The 19,382-nt window shown below is 42.0% G+C and overlaps 1 protein-coding gene across 1 annotated transcript in view; it reads right to left on the reverse strand.

Annotated features, from left to right (window-relative positions):
* Window positions 1-7,618: 7,618 nt before the first annotated feature.
* LOC138580190 (alpha-2-macroglobulin-like) overlaps window positions 7,619-19,382 on the reverse strand; it is a 273,947-nt gene continuing 262,183 nt past the window's right edge. Inside the window, exons 34-36 of the mRNA XM_069650527.1 lie at window positions 11,935-12,037; window positions 8,696-8,737; window positions 7,619-7,820 (exon numbers count right to left, since the gene is read on the reverse strand). Of these exons, the coding sequence (XP_069506628.1) occupies window positions 7,795-7,820; window positions 8,696-8,737; window positions 11,935-12,037 (171 nt within the window). The 3' untranslated portion in view covers window positions 7,619-7,794. The remainder of the gene's footprint in view (window positions 7,821-8,695; window positions 8,738-11,934; window positions 12,038-19,382) is intronic.

A 19,382-nucleotide genomic window follows, 5' to 3' on the forward strand; every position in this document is an offset into this window, starting at 1 on the left:
GAGGATCATGTGTCATCAGCCCAGGTGCCGAGCGTTGCGGGGACTCCATGGGAGGGGGAGCCGTGCCATTTCATGAATACGAGGATTCTTAATGAAATGTCAGAGCCTACTATCTGTTTAAGATCTATCCTGTCAGTATTGCTTGAAATGCAGAGTGTTGGTGGTATTTGTCCATGCGGGTGTGCACGTCCATGCATGCTGAATCCCGTAGATGGATCCCCTAAACCTGTTGGGATAGGGGCTTCTGCAACAGCCCCTGAAGCTTTGGCAGGAATGATTCCAACTAATTCCATCCCTGCCGAGATCCCAAGTAAGGGTAAAGCTGTGCCTGAGCTAAAGATCCCGGGGTTGGAGGAGAAGGGAATACCCAAGTAGCGTTGATGAGGTACCTCCATTAAAGCAGGCCTCAGCTAGAAAAGGCAAGAACAAAAAAAAGAGACCTCAGCTCCAGTCTGAGAAAGGTGTTAATTGACCTTTTCGTAGATCCTGGAGACATTTTATAAGGGGAGATGTCATGGCTTCTCAGGGGCTGGAGGCTTAATCTGATTATGTTGGGGAGGAACAACCTGAACGTTGTCCTGCCTCCGACTCTCTTAGCTCTGCTATGATACATAAAGGAGCAAAAAATAATAAGACCTCGAAAGGTAATACAGCGCATGTCAGTGCGTCTTCCGAAACCAAAAGGGGGGCTGGGGTGTATCGCCTCTTCAACAAAAAAATCATCACATGTTGAGGATGTGACACCCCCAGCTATTCCTCCTCACTCAAAAATGAATAACAGTGAGCCCACAATTGATGGTGGTGGTCTACCCACGGCTACGAATGAATGCTCGCCTGACCTACCACCCAGAATAAAGCACACAGATAGTGAGGTAACATTGCCGCCCGGCCTTTCTACTGAATCTTTAATCATTCCCAGCCTGCGTTGAAAGTATTATTCGAGAGAAAGAGAATGTAGGTGTTGTGGCATACAGCTCTCTGACTGACCGGGAAACTCTTCTCTGTAGTCAGGATCTGGATACACTGGTTCGGCAATCATTCATTGACATACTGCAAATTCCTATACATACTGGGCCATCTCAGATCCAATGGCAGCTCAGGGTCTACGGAAGAATAAAGAGCGGGTCACTATAGAGAAGTGGACTGTACCAGAAGCTGGGAATTCTTTACCCATTGATCTGTATATGGGGGAACAAGGGAGCAAAACACCGGAGAATACTATGCGGGCGGATGAGTTGGTTCACCCTGGCAGAAACTGTGGGGATTTACAGATAGAGTGTGGAGTTCCTCCAGGGAGGGAGGTGACACCCCATAAATCCATCAATCATAGTCAATTTGAAGACATCCTCATTAGCCCGACGATCCAAGTGTTATGCTACACTTTATGTTCGCACATAGTGGTCCTGCCTCCCTTTATTGTTGGAGAATTCTGTAATTGTTCAATGAGATCACTGGCTTGACCCTCATTTCGTCAGGGGATATCAAGTTGGTGGACGTCAAACACCCTGAGCGCTTCGACTATGTGCGGATGGTTTTTGAGTCACGCACAGTGTATGAGGCATTATTGCAAGAGGTGGAGTCCTTTAACACATTTGGCTATTATCTCCTCAATTACGTTCCGGGTTTTCTTAATCCACGTGTTGAGAGACAATCGGTGGGCCAGGGAAAAGGTATTTTGGATGACCTACAAGGAAGCCAGAGCATGCATCAGGGGGCCGGGGGTGTTCAGTGATCCCAACCTCCAGTGGTTGGCCCTGAGTCTATGTGAGTCCATCTCATAACTCCAGGGGCTTAAACCCAATCTTTAACCGAGCCGGGGGATTTTCCCTGGTGTCATGGAACACTAGGGGGCCTTGGTATCTTAAAAATCCAGCGGAATAATGTTCTCCCGTAATGAAATTCTCTATAGTGTGTCTTGAGGAAACCTGGATTACTTAATCCTATGCCTTGGATGGTTTCATAGTTCACTCAGAACCGGCGAGAAGGGGCCTAGAGAGACCCTTTGGAGGTCTGATATTGGCCATTAGAAGTGATATTAATCTGATAGTAAAATAAACCTTCATATCTCAAAATGGTGTTTATCGGTATTGCTAGAGTTAAATACTGGGTCTCGCCCTTGCACTATTTTAGTGGTGAATATCTATTGGAATCTGGATACCAACTTGTCTGAATCTCTCGCATCTCTAAACTGTCTATTTGAAGAATGTCATGAACTGTGTCCGGACCTACAGGTTATGGTTGCTGGCGATCTAAATGTTGAAATAGAAAGACAAGGGGGCACTGGCACTGCTCTGGGAAGGTATCTTGGTATTTTATTTGGTCTTACAAATAATACCATAGAAGGTGGCCCTAAGGGCAGTTCACGGAAGCAGCTGCAGGGGCAACTATGGTGTAATTTTGTTTACAAACTGGGGCCTTTATTGGGCAAATTATTTGCTAAGCAAATCGTCTGATCCGTCTACCTGGACAAATGGTACTGTCCCCACCACTATTGACTATGTGCACCTGTCTAAACGTTTGTTGGATTTGGCTCTGTCATTCACCCTTACGCAAACTGACTGCAGCAACCATAAAATGAGCAAGCTAATGTTTGCAGGGTATTGGGGTCAAAGGAAATTGGGCATCTATCCCTTCCCCCTGAATAGTAACATGGCACACAAACGTATTGCATGGCACACAAACGTATTGCATGGCACACAAACGTATTGCATGGCACACAAACGTATTGCATGGCACACAGATGTTTACAAACTGAATGCTGTTGTTGTGTCAGACTTCGCCACCATGGATTTAAGGAAGAAGTTAACCCTTTACAACCATGAAACCTTTGGTCATTATGTTGACACTTCAATAAAGAAGGTAGTGACTCCAGTGTGTGTCAATATCAGTAAAACGAAACATAAACATATATATGATGCAAAGGTCAAACATTTGAAAAACTGCAGACTAAGGGAATTAAGGCATCTCTGCACCTCGTCCTTTTCATTGACAGAAAAGGTTGCATTGAAGAAGAGGGTTAGCAATAAATGTAAAAATCAAATAAAGAGTCATCGGGCCTCCCTTTATTTATTTATTTTATTTATTTGGATTTGTAGAGCGCGCTTACAGCCCTTGGGCATCGAGGTGCTGGTACAAGCAGTTTGTAAGCAGGATTAATTCAAGGTTATGTTATCAGCTCCCGACATTGGGAGTTCTTAGTTACACATCTAGTTGACGAAAGACAGTGAACATTACATGCGATGATTGATCAGTAGGGGGAAGCAATCATGCGAATAGCCTGTTTTTGACAGCTTTGCGGTAGGCTATGTGGGAGTCGATAGATCTGATGTGCACAGGAAGAGCGTTCCAGTGTGAAGCGGCCATAGCCGGGAAGCTGGTACCGCCTGCGCATCCCCTATGTGTTTTGGGGGTGGTAATCCTGTTTGCGTAGGCTGTTCTGGTGGGTCTATTTATCAAACTGATAGTGAAAATATGCTTACTGCCTTGAGGGTTCCCCCCCTAGGCAATTTTGGGCTCTGATTAACTGTAAAGGATTCTCCCAAATTACAGTGCAATCCTCTGTAATATTGGAGGAGGCGTGGGAAGGCCACTTTTGCTCTCTCTATGCTCCCTCAAGGATTGCCTGCTTCTGTGAAAAACTCAGCCTGGAAATTTAAAATATTGCCGGATGACATTAAATCTCTTGTAGTGAAGGCCTCTATGTCTCGGGCCGCTGGGCCTAATGGTCTGGCTAATGTCATTCTTAATGGGAATGTTGATTTTTGGTCTAAAATTCTTTTTAATCTCTTTAGTGATATTGTTATGTCAAGGTCTATCCCGGAGTCGTGGCATATTTCATACATAGTGCCGATATATAAGAAGGGAGATAGATCTTGTCCAGTTAACTATAGGCCAATGGCACTCCTGGATGCTGACCCCAAAATCTTTCCCAGCCTTTTGCTGAAGCACATCCAGGAGTGGTCGTATAACAATAACATCATGTCTAACTTTCAATTTGGGTTCAGAATGAATGTGGGGACAGATGCAGGAGGGTTTTTATTAAAGATCTTGCAAGATAAAGCCTGGAAGGCAAACAGTACACCGATTTATGTGGCCTCGGTTGATCTTTTCATGGCTTTTGACCTGGTAGAAAGAACTATTCTTTGGTCAAAACTTCAACATGCTGAGCTCTCCTCGCCCCTCTTTTTATCGTGTATCATCTCCATGAGGGTTCCAGGCTCCAAGTGCGTATTAATAACGCCAGTGTCTTGTCTCATTCCATCAATGCCTTAAATGGCCTTCGTCAAGGGTACATTTTTGCACCCTCTATTTTCAATCTATATGTGGCGGACGCAAGCATTGTTTTACAAAATGCTGCTTTATCATCTCTGATGGCAGAGGGAGTCAAAGTGAGTTGGACAGCATATGCGCATGATTTCATGTTTTATTACCATACCCCTGGGGGTCTTCAAGATCTGTTAACGGCATTCAGAGAGTATACGCTGTCCAATTCTCTGAACATAAATGCAAAGAAGACAGTCATCATGCAGATTCATGGTAGGTCTAGTGTGTTGAAGTATTCATGGTTCCTAAATCATGATAAATTGGTAGTGAGATCTTCCATACATTATCTGGGTTTCCCCATCTTTGGAGATAACAGAAAAGCACATTATGGGCACTATCAAGCGGGGAAAGTTTGTCCACAAATAGCACAGCTTAAAAAGATTGATAAGAAGTATGGGAAATGTACATTTCTGCCCACTCTCCACTATTACAAATGCAAGGTCATTCTGATTTTTTTGTGCAATGGTTCATAGCTTTTGCTCTCTTGGGCTAGAGGTGAACTATTTAAATACGAAGCATGTATTTTGAGGTCTGTCCTGAGATGTCTTCCCCTTGGTTATGAGCTATGAGCTTGGACTATTATCGCTGGAAAATGGAATAATGTGGCGAAGGATCTCCCTTTTTGGGAAGTTGATAACCAGCCCTAAATCCTCTCTGTATGATTTGATGGGGAGGGGCCTGTGCAATGGTTCCACCGCTTCCGGTTACCTAGGTGATTTAAAAACAGAATGTCTGGAACCTCTGGCAAAAATGGGGGCAACCTATGAGCTCCTTATTTTCAATCCCAGGAAAGTAAAATAACTCTTGGAGTATATGGATTGGAATAACACCATGGGGAAGGTTTTAAAAACCAAGCTCTACCATCAGTTGGTTTCCCATTTCCAAAAAGGGGGATCCTGAAGCTGTATTTGTATCAATTTCCTGAAAAGCATCAGCACCAGGAATTTATGTGTTTCAGGTTTAATGTACTCTTGACTGGAGAGATTATAGACTTAGGGGAGACAAGGGGGGGTGAACCCTCGGTCTGTCCGTTTTTCCAAGGAAATGGTTGTACTGAAACTAAGACATCTTCTTATTGACTGTGTTTCTCTAAGACCTGAATGCATACAATGTTTTAGCAATTTTGTGATAAATCCCGAAAGTGCAAACCTTAACAATTTGTGGTGGGAAATGCTTCAGGGCAAAATGGTCTCTCTCCAGGCTGCTGTTGTCCGCTCTTTGACTAATGCGTGCATATTGTGCCTAAAGCTTGGATGTTATTCACTCTCTCTTGCTGTGTAATTACTTATTGTATTATCACGTATTGTATCTATAATGTTTTATATGGGATACTGTATAGACTACTCTCTGTACGTCGGATGAGGTTTTGTACTTGCATGAATTTGTATAGGATTTCTTCACAATCTCGTATATGTAATTGTGTTGTAAAAATTCAAAGAAGTTCTGTTGGATAGAGGAATCTAGGAAATGATTTGATTTAGAATGAATTGGTAGGATTCTGATTGTGAATTAGGTTGTTTTTAATTTAATTTTTTTGCTTAAATAAGTTCAATTTGTGAACTCCGCAAATATTGATTTGTTTGTTTTATTCATGAACTGTAATGTTTGTACAAGTTTGCTTATTTGTGTTTTTATTCTTATTCTTTTAACTTTTGTAAAGGTTGCATGCAACCAAAAAGAAATAAATAAATAAATACATAATTAAATACGGCTTTTCCTGGTCCTTTGCATGTGTTACTGTTGCAGTCGCCATGGCAGCCATGGCAGCAGAGCCTGGAAAGGAAGGCAGATCTTTCTGAACATTTCCCATTAGTGTTTGGAAGGATGGTGTCTGCTCAGCCTTACTGGTGGGGGTGGGAGTGTTCATCTTCTCCATTCTGGCTTGCAGTAGTTTCAGCCTCATGCACCACATCCTGTTCCCACTGGCTCTGCTGTGCCTTTGTTTTAATGCTATTCTTGTGGTTGTTGCCCTTTCTGTTGCAGGTCTTTTTCAGGCTAGATACACATCTGTATTCATTCTGTCTTTGATGCGAATGAAAGTTCTTCAAAGGGCCATTCACCAAAATGATCTCATCCTGATAATCTATCCATGGATAATGTAAGTGTTTCTAGATGTTTTTGAACAAAGTAGGCCTTTTCAGGTCTGAAGAAATGCGGGCCCTTTCCATTGTCTCTTTTCATCTTTGATCCCCTATAGCTAGCTTTCCCTGTCTTGCTTGACCTCAGCTAAAAATGAATTTCAGCTTGCCTCGGTTTGGCATCTTCCTGGAAGTTTATTGGTTCGCATTCTTTCTCTCATGATCCCCGTTAGTCCATAATCCCTGCTGATCTCTCCAATACGCACGCAAGGAACTGTTGCCAAGCGGTTTCAGTTATATCAACCTGACAAGATAACCCTTCACCCCCCCGTACTGCTCCATGCAACCTAAATAGACTTTGTGCCCCATGATTTGTTGAATTCAACCACTGTTTTTGTCCATAAAGCTATGCAGCATAAATGCACCCTTTGTGCTAACTAATGTACATCACTGCATGTCACCTAGGGTGTTCTTCACATCTGAGAAAGCCTCAGTGCCTGTCTTGTAGGCAGACCTTCTTAATTTCAGCAGTAGATCCTTCTCTTATGTCATGTTAAGTCTCCATGATGAATTTTCTCAGTATCTGTGCCTCCTTCCCAAAACTGCCACATTCAGAAAGCAGCTGAAGACATAAAAACATCCCTAAATCATGGCTCTTCATGATCTGTTATGCTCTCAATTCAAAATAGTTGTGCATTACAAGTACACAATGAACTTGGTGTTATTCATCCCTTCATCACCATCTATACCATTCAATAAGGACCCATTCTTCTCTTAATCTTTTCTCCACCATCAATTGAAGACTTTCATTACTTATTTACAGCTTTACCATCACCATCATCCACAGAACTCAATTATTTTGATTTGAATTCTTCGCGCTTTGATCACCATCCATGAGGGACAATCATTAGGCCATTAGTACCTGAAAAGTTCATGGCCATCTAAAGCAGTACATCATCACCCATCTTGCTCTTCCGTTCTTCTCCACCATGAATGGAGGACAGTCATGAGTTATTTAACTCTTAATTTCTTTACCACCGTCCATGATAATTAATCATCACGCATCTATCTCTCAATGAGATCACCACCCAGGGCGACAGATAGTAATGACCCCATACCTATTGACAACTGTAGCACCATCACCCACAGGCAATCATGCACAATCTAACTCATCATCCTTTCAGCATCAAGGACAGGACATTACTCATCAGAGACTCTTGTTATTGAAGGCCATTTATTGAGATTTACAAAGAGGTCCATCGCCCACCAAACAGGATGACTCTGCAGTGCTCAGGACGCTGCGCATCAGTGGTGGTAGCATCTCCACCTCCACCATTGCATGTGCTTTTGTTTTGTGTTATGTACCCGCATCTCCTCTTTATGCATCGACCACCTATGGAGTCGCAACTTTTACTGGATCTGGAAGACAGAAAGAATAAAGAGATAGATTTTCAGAGTGCCACTAAGAAAATGGGATTTTTGTGGAAGCAACTTATTTTCGAGATGTTCATCACAGAGCAATACTATTGAGGATCACCCTTATGTTATCAGCCATTTTAATGAATCATTGAAGAGGAACCACCTATTGCTTTCCAGTGAACAAGCCATTTTCCAATCCACGCTCCCTCTTACTGACACATAAACAGGCAGCCAACTGCTACTTTTTATCCCTCTACTACACACAGCAATGCATTATGGAGGCACATGTATATTGTGTGGTTTGGTCACTGAGCAACCCATCCAGCTGCCAAAGAACTGATACATTTTCAGGCTTATGAAACACAAGAACAGCCACATATATGTACATACACATGGTGTGAACCCAGCTGAGAAGCAATGGCACGCAGTACCTAGGGACGGACCCAAAAATTTAGAGGTAGGGCATTGGAATAGCCAAGGTTCCCAGATGGGTTCGGGAGCAGGAAAGGAAGGAGCTCAGGAGGGAAATAGTAGGGTTGAGTGGAGCTATCAGCCATTGGTCAGGTATTTCCTCAAAGAGTGGGGACTGACTCAGCCACCAATTAAACACTGGAACAGGCATGTGCTCAGGTTTGTACTCTGCACTCATTCTCTTCAATGCAACTTTAACGTCACTCTCTCATACACCTCGTTATCTATCTAAAAAAAAACTTTAGCACATTTGATCACTCACAAAAGGAAGAAACACTAGGGCATCCATTGAGGGATTCCCAGCATGCGAAACTCAAAAGCTGTGATGATGCAAATGGGGAATTACACCTCCAGCTAGAATATGTACACTTGAGATCCATCCAAGTGGCTCCTTAATATCCTACCTGTCATGCACGGTGCATTGTATTCCACAGTGGAAGACTCATCTGCAATGGAGAGCAAAGGAAGAGCAGCACGTCAGGGGATTCATCAAAGAAAATGCACGCATACCTCTCCTAAAGCAACAATATAGATGCCTGTCTAAAACAAATATAGTAGATAAAATAAACTCAAGGTTGACCAGACTACCTCACAACTCTGCTTCAACACTCACGAGGTCTGAGGTGTGTTTATTCTGAAAATGACCAAGGTAGCAGAGGCACGGGATACTGGTACTGGTGGCTAGGTGGTTGGATGGTGACAGGGCTCAAAACACACGTTGGGTACCAAAGTACAGGAAGATTACTCCAATGAGTACTATTACATTTTCCATCATGTTTACCTGAGGATTAAATGCAGGTGGTGTTTCTTGTTGCTGCTAAAGCATGAATAGTTGGAGGAGCCATTAAGCTAACATCGACATTACTTCACACTGATTTTGTCAGCCAGCTTGCCCAGTGAGCCATTCAAGGCTGGGGGAGCAATATGCCCCCATTTTTGCATGGCTCAATGGGGTTGGTATATTAATTTCTTTATAAGAGGCACTTCTTTTTACTCTCCTAATGGTGGGCAGCCAGGGGTGCTCAATTTAGCACATAACCAGCAAGTAAGACACAGGGAGAGGCGTTTCCCTGCTTCCTGCCTGTTGGCATCATCCTGTGGGAGCCAGCAGAAAAGACACCGTGCGCAGTCGTGAGTTAGGCTGGAGCGGATAAATATGTGCATGTGTGAGTGAGAGGGGGTTCCTTGTGTGAACACTCTGTATGTGCAAGGACAGTTCTTGCCAGCTAGAAGGGTATCTCAGGATATGATATGATATGGCATTTGTAACGCGCCTATACACAGGTGTTTCAGATGAAGGCAGGGAGGTGCAAAACCATTTTGTATGACAATCCTGCAATGATATGTATGGCTGCCAGACAAAGTGTTGCGGAGTGATCCTGGCATATTGGCAAAATCAGCAGGAAAATGTGTTCTTACAGTAGCAAAAGAATAGTATGGGGCACAACATGAATGTGTTCCCACAGTTGCAATACTGGCATTACAAGGCTCAGCCACCACAGGGTGGTTCATGAGGCTTGCATGCTGCCATTATTAGGCACAGCGACAAGTATGCTCTTAGAGTGGAAATACTGCGGTTTTAGGCAGAGACATTGCACGCGTATTCTTAAAAGGACAATGCTAGCATTAGAATGCACAGGCCACAGAAGTGTGTTCATAAACTGGCAATGTTGGCATCATTAGACACAGCCATCATGAATGCTTTCTTAAAATACAATGCTCACAATATTAGGTGTAACCACCATGCGTGAGCTTTTGAAGTGTTTATATTGGCATTATTTGGTCCAACTAACATGAGTGTGTTCTTACAGTAGCAAAAGTAGGATACGTTGGTACAGATAATACGAAGGTATTCTTATAGTAACAATACCGGCAACTTTGGGCACAGGCCACTTTACACTGGCAATGATGGCCTTATTAGGCACAGCCAGCATATTTGTGCTCTTGCAGTGGCTATAATGACATATATTAGCACAGCCAAAAATAAAATGTCTTCTTTCAGTGTCAAAATATTGGCATGTATTTTTGTCACTGCACAGGAATCATGAACTGGGTTGTTCAGCGACAACACCAACATAGAATAAGCAAAGGCAGCAGGGACATGTGTTGGGAATTGTGTGCATCTAGTCGCCTGGCATCTATTGAAGGGTTCATTAATTCACCTTTGGAACTTAGTGTTAATGGGCTTTTTACCCAATAATTGTTCACACAATATGTTGTAATATGCACTATTTTAGCACATTCTTGTTAAAACATACAGCTGAGGAAGCATTCGGCTTTCATTGGGGCTGCCCTCCTCTAGCTCTTCCATAATTGGTGGCCATGCTTTGCCCTGTTCCCTATGATGAGCGAGCCACCACCAGGTAACACTGCTATCTTGATTCGATGGATTTTACCTACTTCACTTTCAGAGGCTGTTTATAGCCCAGCCCTTCCTGCTCAGGAGTTCCTGAGGGAAGATCTCAGGCTATTCTCCTATTTCCTGAGTTGTTATATTGTCTTCTGCTCTAAAACCCACCTCTTGCCAAAAAGATTCCAGCTGCTAACTTAGCAACCAATGCTATTTCTAGACAACCCCTTCCAAAGTGGACCAGTTCTCCAGAATGGGGAGTTTTGAAGTGTCTTTTATAGGGTGCCGAAGAAACTCAAACAATGGTTCATTTCTCCATGGTTTCCCCATGAAAAGTAGAAATCCTGGAAGATTTGCCACACTTACATTACCTTGGTTACACGCCAGATGGAAGTTTGCACCATGTTTGACAAAACATGGTAAAAGGCTTGGTCCATCCTAGATACCCCTCTCCTTTCACTAACAGCTTCAGAAACGTGATGGCTTGAACTTGTTCTTTGGAAGTCTGATCCTTTGCCATGTTTGCCAAAAGATATGAGCCCAAAGAGCTCATCTCACATATTCTAATTATCATTTCAATTAGCATTCAACATACATGCACACACGTTTGGGCTTATCAGTGATTATCATGGAAGGTGAAGGCATACACATGTTCCGGTGCATTCAAGCAATGGCTGGTTGGAAAATGGGAGTACACAGAACATTGCAGATGGCCAAAGTAACGCGAGGCCTGATCTTTGAGCCACGCATGAGAACCCATAATCATCCCAGAAGTGAGCACAGATGATGTCTTGACTGGATGTCGGTGATAAGTCCAAATCCAGGAAGTGGCAGACAATCATTAGAGACACCATACAAGGACATTGTAATATATATGGATGACTGTAATGCCATTAGAGCACCTAAATTACATGTTTGCTAATATGGCATTTCCATGTTCAAGAAGCATTGATACAAAAGGATTGCACAATAAATGCAGGGCTGGACCATTCATGTGCATTCCAGGAGTAAGCACAGCCTGCTTTGAACAAAGCCACAGGCTAGACTGTACACATTGAGCACAGATGGTCACCCATAACCATTTGCTTAGGTAGAGTAACATCACCCCTTGCCACACCTTGAGCGTATACAACTAGCATTATCTCGGTCATGCCACGATCCACCTGCAACTTAATTAGCGTATAGGCACATAAATAAAGCTAAAGAATATTAAGAAAACTAAATATTAGTGACAGTCAACCCCCAGGGATTAATGTCCCATTTCACACAAGTGGAGTTGATATGAAAGCTTACCGTTCTCATAGTAATCATATATATTGATGACAGATGGCTTGAGATGTGAAACCACATAGTCCTGCTCGACGGTGAAATGGAAAGAGTAGGTGGCATTGGAGACCTGAAGAAGACAAGAGAGAGACCTTTGCTGTTTCGGCTTTGTTTTCAGTTTCAGATTTTATTTTAGTTTCCATTCCATATTCTATTTCCTCTCTGGATTGTGCTTGCATTTGGATTTCAGTTCGTAATGCTTGATGTTCAATTTGCTTAGCCGTTTAGCTTTTAGCCTCTACTTTGGTTACCTGCTAGTATTGGTGTTACCAAAATAGTTCTAGTTCATTTATATGGTTTTTAAAAGTGATGAGATCAGCACAGTTGTTGGACTTGTGGTCTTGAAATCTGTTGAAATCTATCTGGAAGCTCAAATCAGTGGTGCAAACTAGATTTACCAATGACTTCATGCTGCCACACAATCAAAGCCACTGTATAAACACAACTTTAGAAAGTAGAATTGTCTCTGTTGAGGCAGGGGACAAAGAGTGTTCCAAGCCTCATGATTATAGCTATGTACTTAATGTGTTAATCTATGCATGGGTTGTTATGATGATGCTAAATGTGGTAAAACCCTTAGTACAATGTCACAGCTCCCAAGTCTGAGACATCATCACATGTATTATTCCCCTTTTTTTAAATGCAGTATTTGCATTTCAGTTGCCCAGTCATATAAATGGAGATGCTGAAGCTTAACTAACAGGACAGACACTAGTACTAATCCATTAGAACATCATCCAAGCCTCTGCACCACAGTGGGAGACTAACATGCTCTTCATGAAAGATCAAGTGTGACAAAACAAAATGCTATGCATTGATACACATATCTGAAAGCGGAGCACAGAGTAAGAGTAAGACGCACAGGGAACGGAAATCTAGGAGCTTCTTCAAAACCACCCTGATAGAAAATCTATGCTGCCGATAGAGCCACACAATCCTACACAATAGACAAAGCACTAAGAGGCTAATCCTGAGCCTGGAGGGAGTGGAACATATCCACCCCGGAAAAATCTGCTATTGCAGATTCAGAACTTGGCAGAATTGAACACTACTGCAGCCATGCGGCAGCCCTACTACCATGCACAGATCTCCATGCCGCGATGCCTGGAGGTTAAGATGATCACGGCATCGACGCAGATCCTTAGATTGTGCAGAGTTCAGCTTGACCCCCTAAAATCAGCCCAAGATACAGGAACCACTTTTGGGAGGGAAGATGATCTGCGGTGTGCCTCAGCATCAGTTTTTAAAGCACTAAATGAATGTTATAATTATAAGAAAGTCCCACACAAAATAAAAACGAAAAAAATACAACTATACCAACCACAAAAAATGTTTTTAAATTTGCTGTTCAAGAAGCTAAAAGCCGAACTAATTTTGAGAGAAAATCATCAGACCTATGGTTGAGGTCAGCATAGTCCACATATACATTTAACAGTCCCATAGATTCCAAGATGTAAAATACTGTATTGCAGGCGCCACCATCTTGTTGATTGTTAGGAACACTTCAAATTATTGCTAAACATCAAAATCAAATGCTAGAAATGAATGTGCAAGCTTGAATAATACGAAAACATGCTAAATGGAATTATATGTGTCTCGTGTTAGAGGTTGTCTTTGTTCATGTATCTTTATTAATGATTTCATCAACAGTGTGGAAAGATAGCTGTGGTCTTCTGAGTGCATATAGCAGTCATGTATAAATTAACAATATATGATGGAGTTCAAGATATAATATCATAAAGGTTAATACAATCAAATTGTGTTGGTAACAATATGCATATCTTCAAATGCAATAACTGCATCACCCACATCCATTAACACTAGGTGGTAGTCAATGAAAGGCTTTTTATATCGGGAACTGCTCCTATTAGAAGGCACATTTGCCACAACATGTTTACGCGGGTTTTGCACAGTCTGGATAACTCAACAAATGTCAGAAGCAGGGAGGGCATGAAGAATCAATCTCAACTCAATGTAAAGTCAGGCTTCTCAATTGTCACCACCATCTTGTGGACTGAGAAAGAAATCCTCCCAAACTTCGACTTTCCTGAAGATGTCCTCCCGTGCCCTGTATATCATCTTTCCAAATGATCCAGTGAGAGACATTTTGCACAGTCACTGTTGGTATTGGGGGCAAGAGGGCAATTTCCAGAACCTCTATAACAATGTTTGGCTGCAGATAACTCTATTCTGATCCATCTACACTAGTGAGTGGTCAGCTTGAATGTGTCTGATAGCTCACATCATCAAATCTCTCTTGCTTCTCCCGTAGGGCCTCAGCGACAGCTCATGGCTGTTAATGTCCCGGTTCGCATCCCAGACAAGGGGTGATCGCTATTGGGGCTCTATCTTTGGAGTGCAAATAATGTAAATGTTTTTTTTTTTTTGCTGCGCATATTGATGAAGCCCGATCACCCATCAAAAAGAAAGAAAAATGGAGATGGCCACTGCCATGATAAATAGAAAAAGGACCAAGTCCCATTTCTGTTTCTATGGCAGCCCAGTGTGGACAGGGGAAGGTGCAGGACACCCAGAAGATCCACGCCAGCAAGTAAATTGGAGGGCGAGGTAGGGATTGGGGATGATGTGAAGCTCGCGAGGGGAGGGAGGAGCGCTGAGGAAGGGGCCCGGCAGAGGCACTGAAAAAAACATGTTCACACCCGGAGAAGAGGCTGGGTGGCTATTGGAATCTTGGGAAAACTCTCAGTTTACACCCACGTCTCCAGCCTCTTGATTGGTTGAACATGATTCAATGTGTGCAAATTTATACTTGCTACCCTCAGGTTTCTCAAAGTGTTGCAATTGATGAATATCCAACAATCAATTTCTTTTTTGTTTTTATCCTTTTTCACACAGGCTTTCAAATGTATGCAATTTCCATTTGTGTGAGTCTGACAAAGAAAATATTTGTTTTAGGGAAGCAACAGTAGGCATTATGACGTAATTCCCAATATCGAGAATGAGAACCACACCAACCTGTAACCAATCCTGCAACTGGGAAATGTTCACCACAATTTTAGGTTTCCAAGTATTTCATATCCTCGCGTACAAATGTAGACGGGGACCCAATATATCCTAGGAGTTTATTAGGACGTAGCTATGACATATGGTGATTGCAATCAGGTAAGTGAGTATGTGAAATATCACCAAATAATTACCCTTTAGCCATTGGATTACACATCAAAGATCATTAAATTAGCATCCAATCACGGAAACCATCCATGCTATCAAAGGCCTTCACCACTGGGGTGACATGGAGTTCATCCAGGCTCAATCTCGATGGATCAGTGACTCAGATAAAGGCCTCTGATCCCTTACAGGCTTTGGTGGTAACATTTCAAAAAGTAAATTACATTATAGAATCACAGTCATTTTGATACCCTGGACTTTACCCCACGTAGATAGATTGAGCTTTTGTCATCTAACCAAATCTGGAATTATTTTCTCTCAAAATGTGTCAAAATTATCCAGGATCATATCAGCGAGTCCAGGTAACATTTTAATCAACAAGTATTTGAGACCTTTCATTACCAATTGCAAGTGATATTTGCTATATCAGCAAAAGTTGCAGTTGTTGAAAAGGGAAGACACACACTTTTAACCATTTATCTTTCCATCCTAAAAACTGGGAACATGATTGACTGTTTGCATTAGTGCTCCTATCGGGATGTTATGATTCATCAATGTCATTAACATGTCATCCACATTTAACATTATTTTGGTAATGCCCTACAATGGGTGTATCCCTTTAACATAAGTATTATCCTTGGAACCAAGTGGACAGCATTTCGAATGAGTGAGTTTACTGAACCCAAAGTTTCGACTTTCCAAAAGTTCAACAATTTTTTTTTTTAATTTCCCGCAAATATATATGTGGGGGGAGACCCCCCACACCATCCCCATCTTACCCCTATGCATTTTTTATGTACTTTACCCCTCCCACATATATATACGCGGGAAATTGGGGGTCGAACTTTTGGGAGTCAAACTTTTGGGGTTAGGTAAAATTGTTCTAAACCAGCATTTCAAGGGTCCACAAGAACAAAAGAGGGGAAAGTGGTCTTCTAAGATTATTCCCCATATGAAAAAGGAAGAAGCCAAATATATGCCAGTTACAAATAAGCCTGTTGGAGGCATTATTATAGAAACATTTTATTTTGTCAATGAAGGGTGAACCCAGGCCAAATTGTTGCAGAATTCTAAATAAATGCTCCCACTCAACCCTGTCTAATGCTTTCCCAGAACCTTGGGCAGGATGAGCAAGTGAAAGGAGGAGAATATCTCTTCCAGGAGAATATGTAAGAGCTTTCTCGTGTTGTCTCTAGGTGATCGCCCCATAGCAAGACCTATCTGAGATGCATGCATCAGTGATGAAATGTGCTGCTGTAAATGTGTGGCAATAATTGTTTAGTACATTTCCTTGTCCAGGTTTATCAAAGGTATTGGGTGAAATTGGGACAGATTGATGACTCCCTCCCTGCTTTAGTTAGTACTTGAATGCATAGACCTATGGATCCAGTATCTTCTGGCTCTCTATATACCTTGACATTTCAAGGATCCATTGGACAAATACAAATCTTATGGAATTCTATAGGTAGTCTACCCTCCCACAGAGCATCCTCAGTGCACATGTTGTGTGTTGCGTGCCTGATCTCTGTTCCAGATACAGAGGCGGTCAATGCTTTCCTTCCAGATTGATTCTGGGTGGGGAGAACTGTAGAGCTTGTACAACTATCCTCCAGGCATTCTGATATGTTGCCATAAGAGGAATTTGTAGTATTGTAAAATTGTGCCTATCCACCTCTAGTCATCATAGGAGCAGAAATGATGGAATTATGTCCATCTTATTTGTATCTTTAAGAAAGGGCACTTCCTCTCCAGTGTGTTGCTTCTTCAATATTAAAGCAATCACTCTGTTCACTTTCCCACCACATTCTTAATGTGTATATAGAAGTCGAAAGATGGATGGCTTGTTTAAAGAACATTTTGTATCATTTGTACTTAGTCCTAGTCAACCGTTTTGTGTGGCGGTAGCGCTTAAGTGCTTCAAAGCTGCCCTGCCGCCTAGATTGAGGCAACGCATTTGCTTTTCATGATCTGTTGCTTTTGTTGAGCAGCAGTCCGTTATGAACTCCTAAGAGGACATGCATAAGACTTTGGAAGACCAAATGAATGCTCATTTAAAGGCATGCGCTCCCTGAGTGTGTCTATCAGGGTAGAGTTACCTGCAGAGCCCCTTTAAAGAACAATACTATTGCTCAGGTGAAAAGGTCAGGGCCTAATGGGGTTAATAACAAGCTTCAAAGAAAAGCAATTGTGATTAGTGAGGCCTGATTGCATACATTTCAAAAAACGATTGAGACAGCAGGAAGTAGGCACGTCCAGATAAACTACCACGTGAGCCAGGAAAGCATCTCAATTCTATAGCTGTGGATTATCAGGGGTACACATTTCAAGTTGCAGGCTACTAAGCAGGCATACAAATTCACTTGATCCTTTAATTTCTGCATGCTTTGATCGCGGCATGTGTTAATCACCTCAAAATAAGTTATCACTAGCCAATGATTACTGCAAATTTTGAGCCTTGGCTTTATTATTGTCATTCGCACACCGGCAGCAAAAGTGGCCACTGCACCTCCTGAGAGCCCACTGTACTCATTGGTGGACTGCTCTCAGCAATGCGCTCTGCACCTGGCACATACCGTGGAGAATTCAGAATATCCAACACCTCGCAAGGCCGTGGCAGTCCATAGAGCCGCATTGCCCAGGGTCCAGTGTGCAATGTAGGCAGTCATGTGGCACTCTGGGCCCAGGGTGACATTAAAGATTGCCAACCTAATTTGGGGAGTATTTAAACAGCAGTGGACTCATGAAACCCAGCTTATCAGCTAGAATTCATCCACAAGTGGCATTACCTTTCAATCTTTTACTTTGGACCTCCTGGACTTGATACTTTGGACTACTCTGCTGGACCCTGGACTTGGTTTATGCCATTTGGATTGTTCTGGATTACCCCACTTGGATTGGTTACCTGGATTATTTTGCGTATTGGAATTTTGAACCTACGTACTTCTTTGTTCCATCCCTTTTGACTTGTGCCCTCATGCCACCCGGGAAAAGGCATTGTGTTTTTTTTGGTTTATTTAATATAATTTTATGGATTTTCCCCCCTTGATCATCCTCATAGCTTTGGTTGGGTTGTCCCTCCTCCTTTTTTCGCTTTCCTTTCAACAGGCACAGTGTTGGACGCCAAGTAACTTTTAGATATATGTATACCGATGGAGGGGGCAGGGTTTTCCACTCTCTGACTAGTAACTAATCATCAGTGTCTTCTCATGAATCCTTGGCGAGAGCCCATTGACATTCCTCCTCCCGGTCCCTTTTTTCCTCTCGATTAGCTAGTGGTTTGTGTCTTTCTGGCTGATCAATAGGAAACAAGTGCTATCTGGTTCACCTGGGACTCACGTCAATTATGCACCATTCATGCACCATTATTTTTTATTCTAGATCTAAAAGATCGCCATTATGCATGCGGCCACCACACCACATGTTTTTGCATAGAACCAGGAAGCTTTAAGCTCATAGAATATCCAAACATGGTGCACAGAAGAGAGGTTTAAGTTACTTTGATGGAATATGGAAAATTAATTTCCATATGTAGACTATATAATGTGTGCAGAGTGTTGACAGGAGACACATTTGAGAACTAGTACAAACAGGACTAACCGTGATGTGTAAAATTACGTTACTGAAAGAAACATGTTAAAAGAGACATTTATTGCCCTGAAGAAGATCACTACAGACCATCGAACACTGAAGATCAATTGGAGTGAAACATGTGTTGTTCACGACAGATCTTTTACTATTTAAGATTTTGGAGTGAAACACGTTATGGCAAATTGGGAGATGGATAAACTATACAATTGCAGATGTTACATTGGTCTTCAAAGACCACATGTTATATATTGTTTGGTAAGGGCGCATTGCTCAGAAAAAACTTCATGTTATGTTATTGTAGTAAATGTTCAAGTAAAACTGGATAAGTACTTTATTTGTAATTAGACACCACATAAAGGTATGGTGTAACAAAGAGAAAAAAGGAGTGCTTTCGTTGGAGTAAGGGTATCCCAGGAATTGATGAAGTTTCCTTGGATATATAATTTGTTGAGAAATAAGGGATATTTTATATGTTTATTAAGAATGATGTGTGTAAGTGAAACTTATTAATATTATGGTGACTCAATAGAATTTTGAATAACACACTACAATTTATTGGACAATTTGTAATAAATCTAAAGAATTACAAAGGATTGTGAATTGGTTGCGTGGCTGTTTATGATACTTTTCAAAAAGAATATGCTTGTTTGTACTCTGCATGTGGAAGCACACGCTTAGTAACACTGTTGCAGCAACAA

Source organism: Ambystoma mexicanum, chromosome 3p, assembly GCF_040938575.1.
Source record: "Ambystoma mexicanum isolate Mex_15411 chromosome 3p, UKY_AmexF1_1, whole genome shotgun sequence".
NCBI lineage: Eukaryota > Metazoa > Chordata > Amphibia > Caudata > Ambystomatidae > Ambystoma > Ambystoma mexicanum.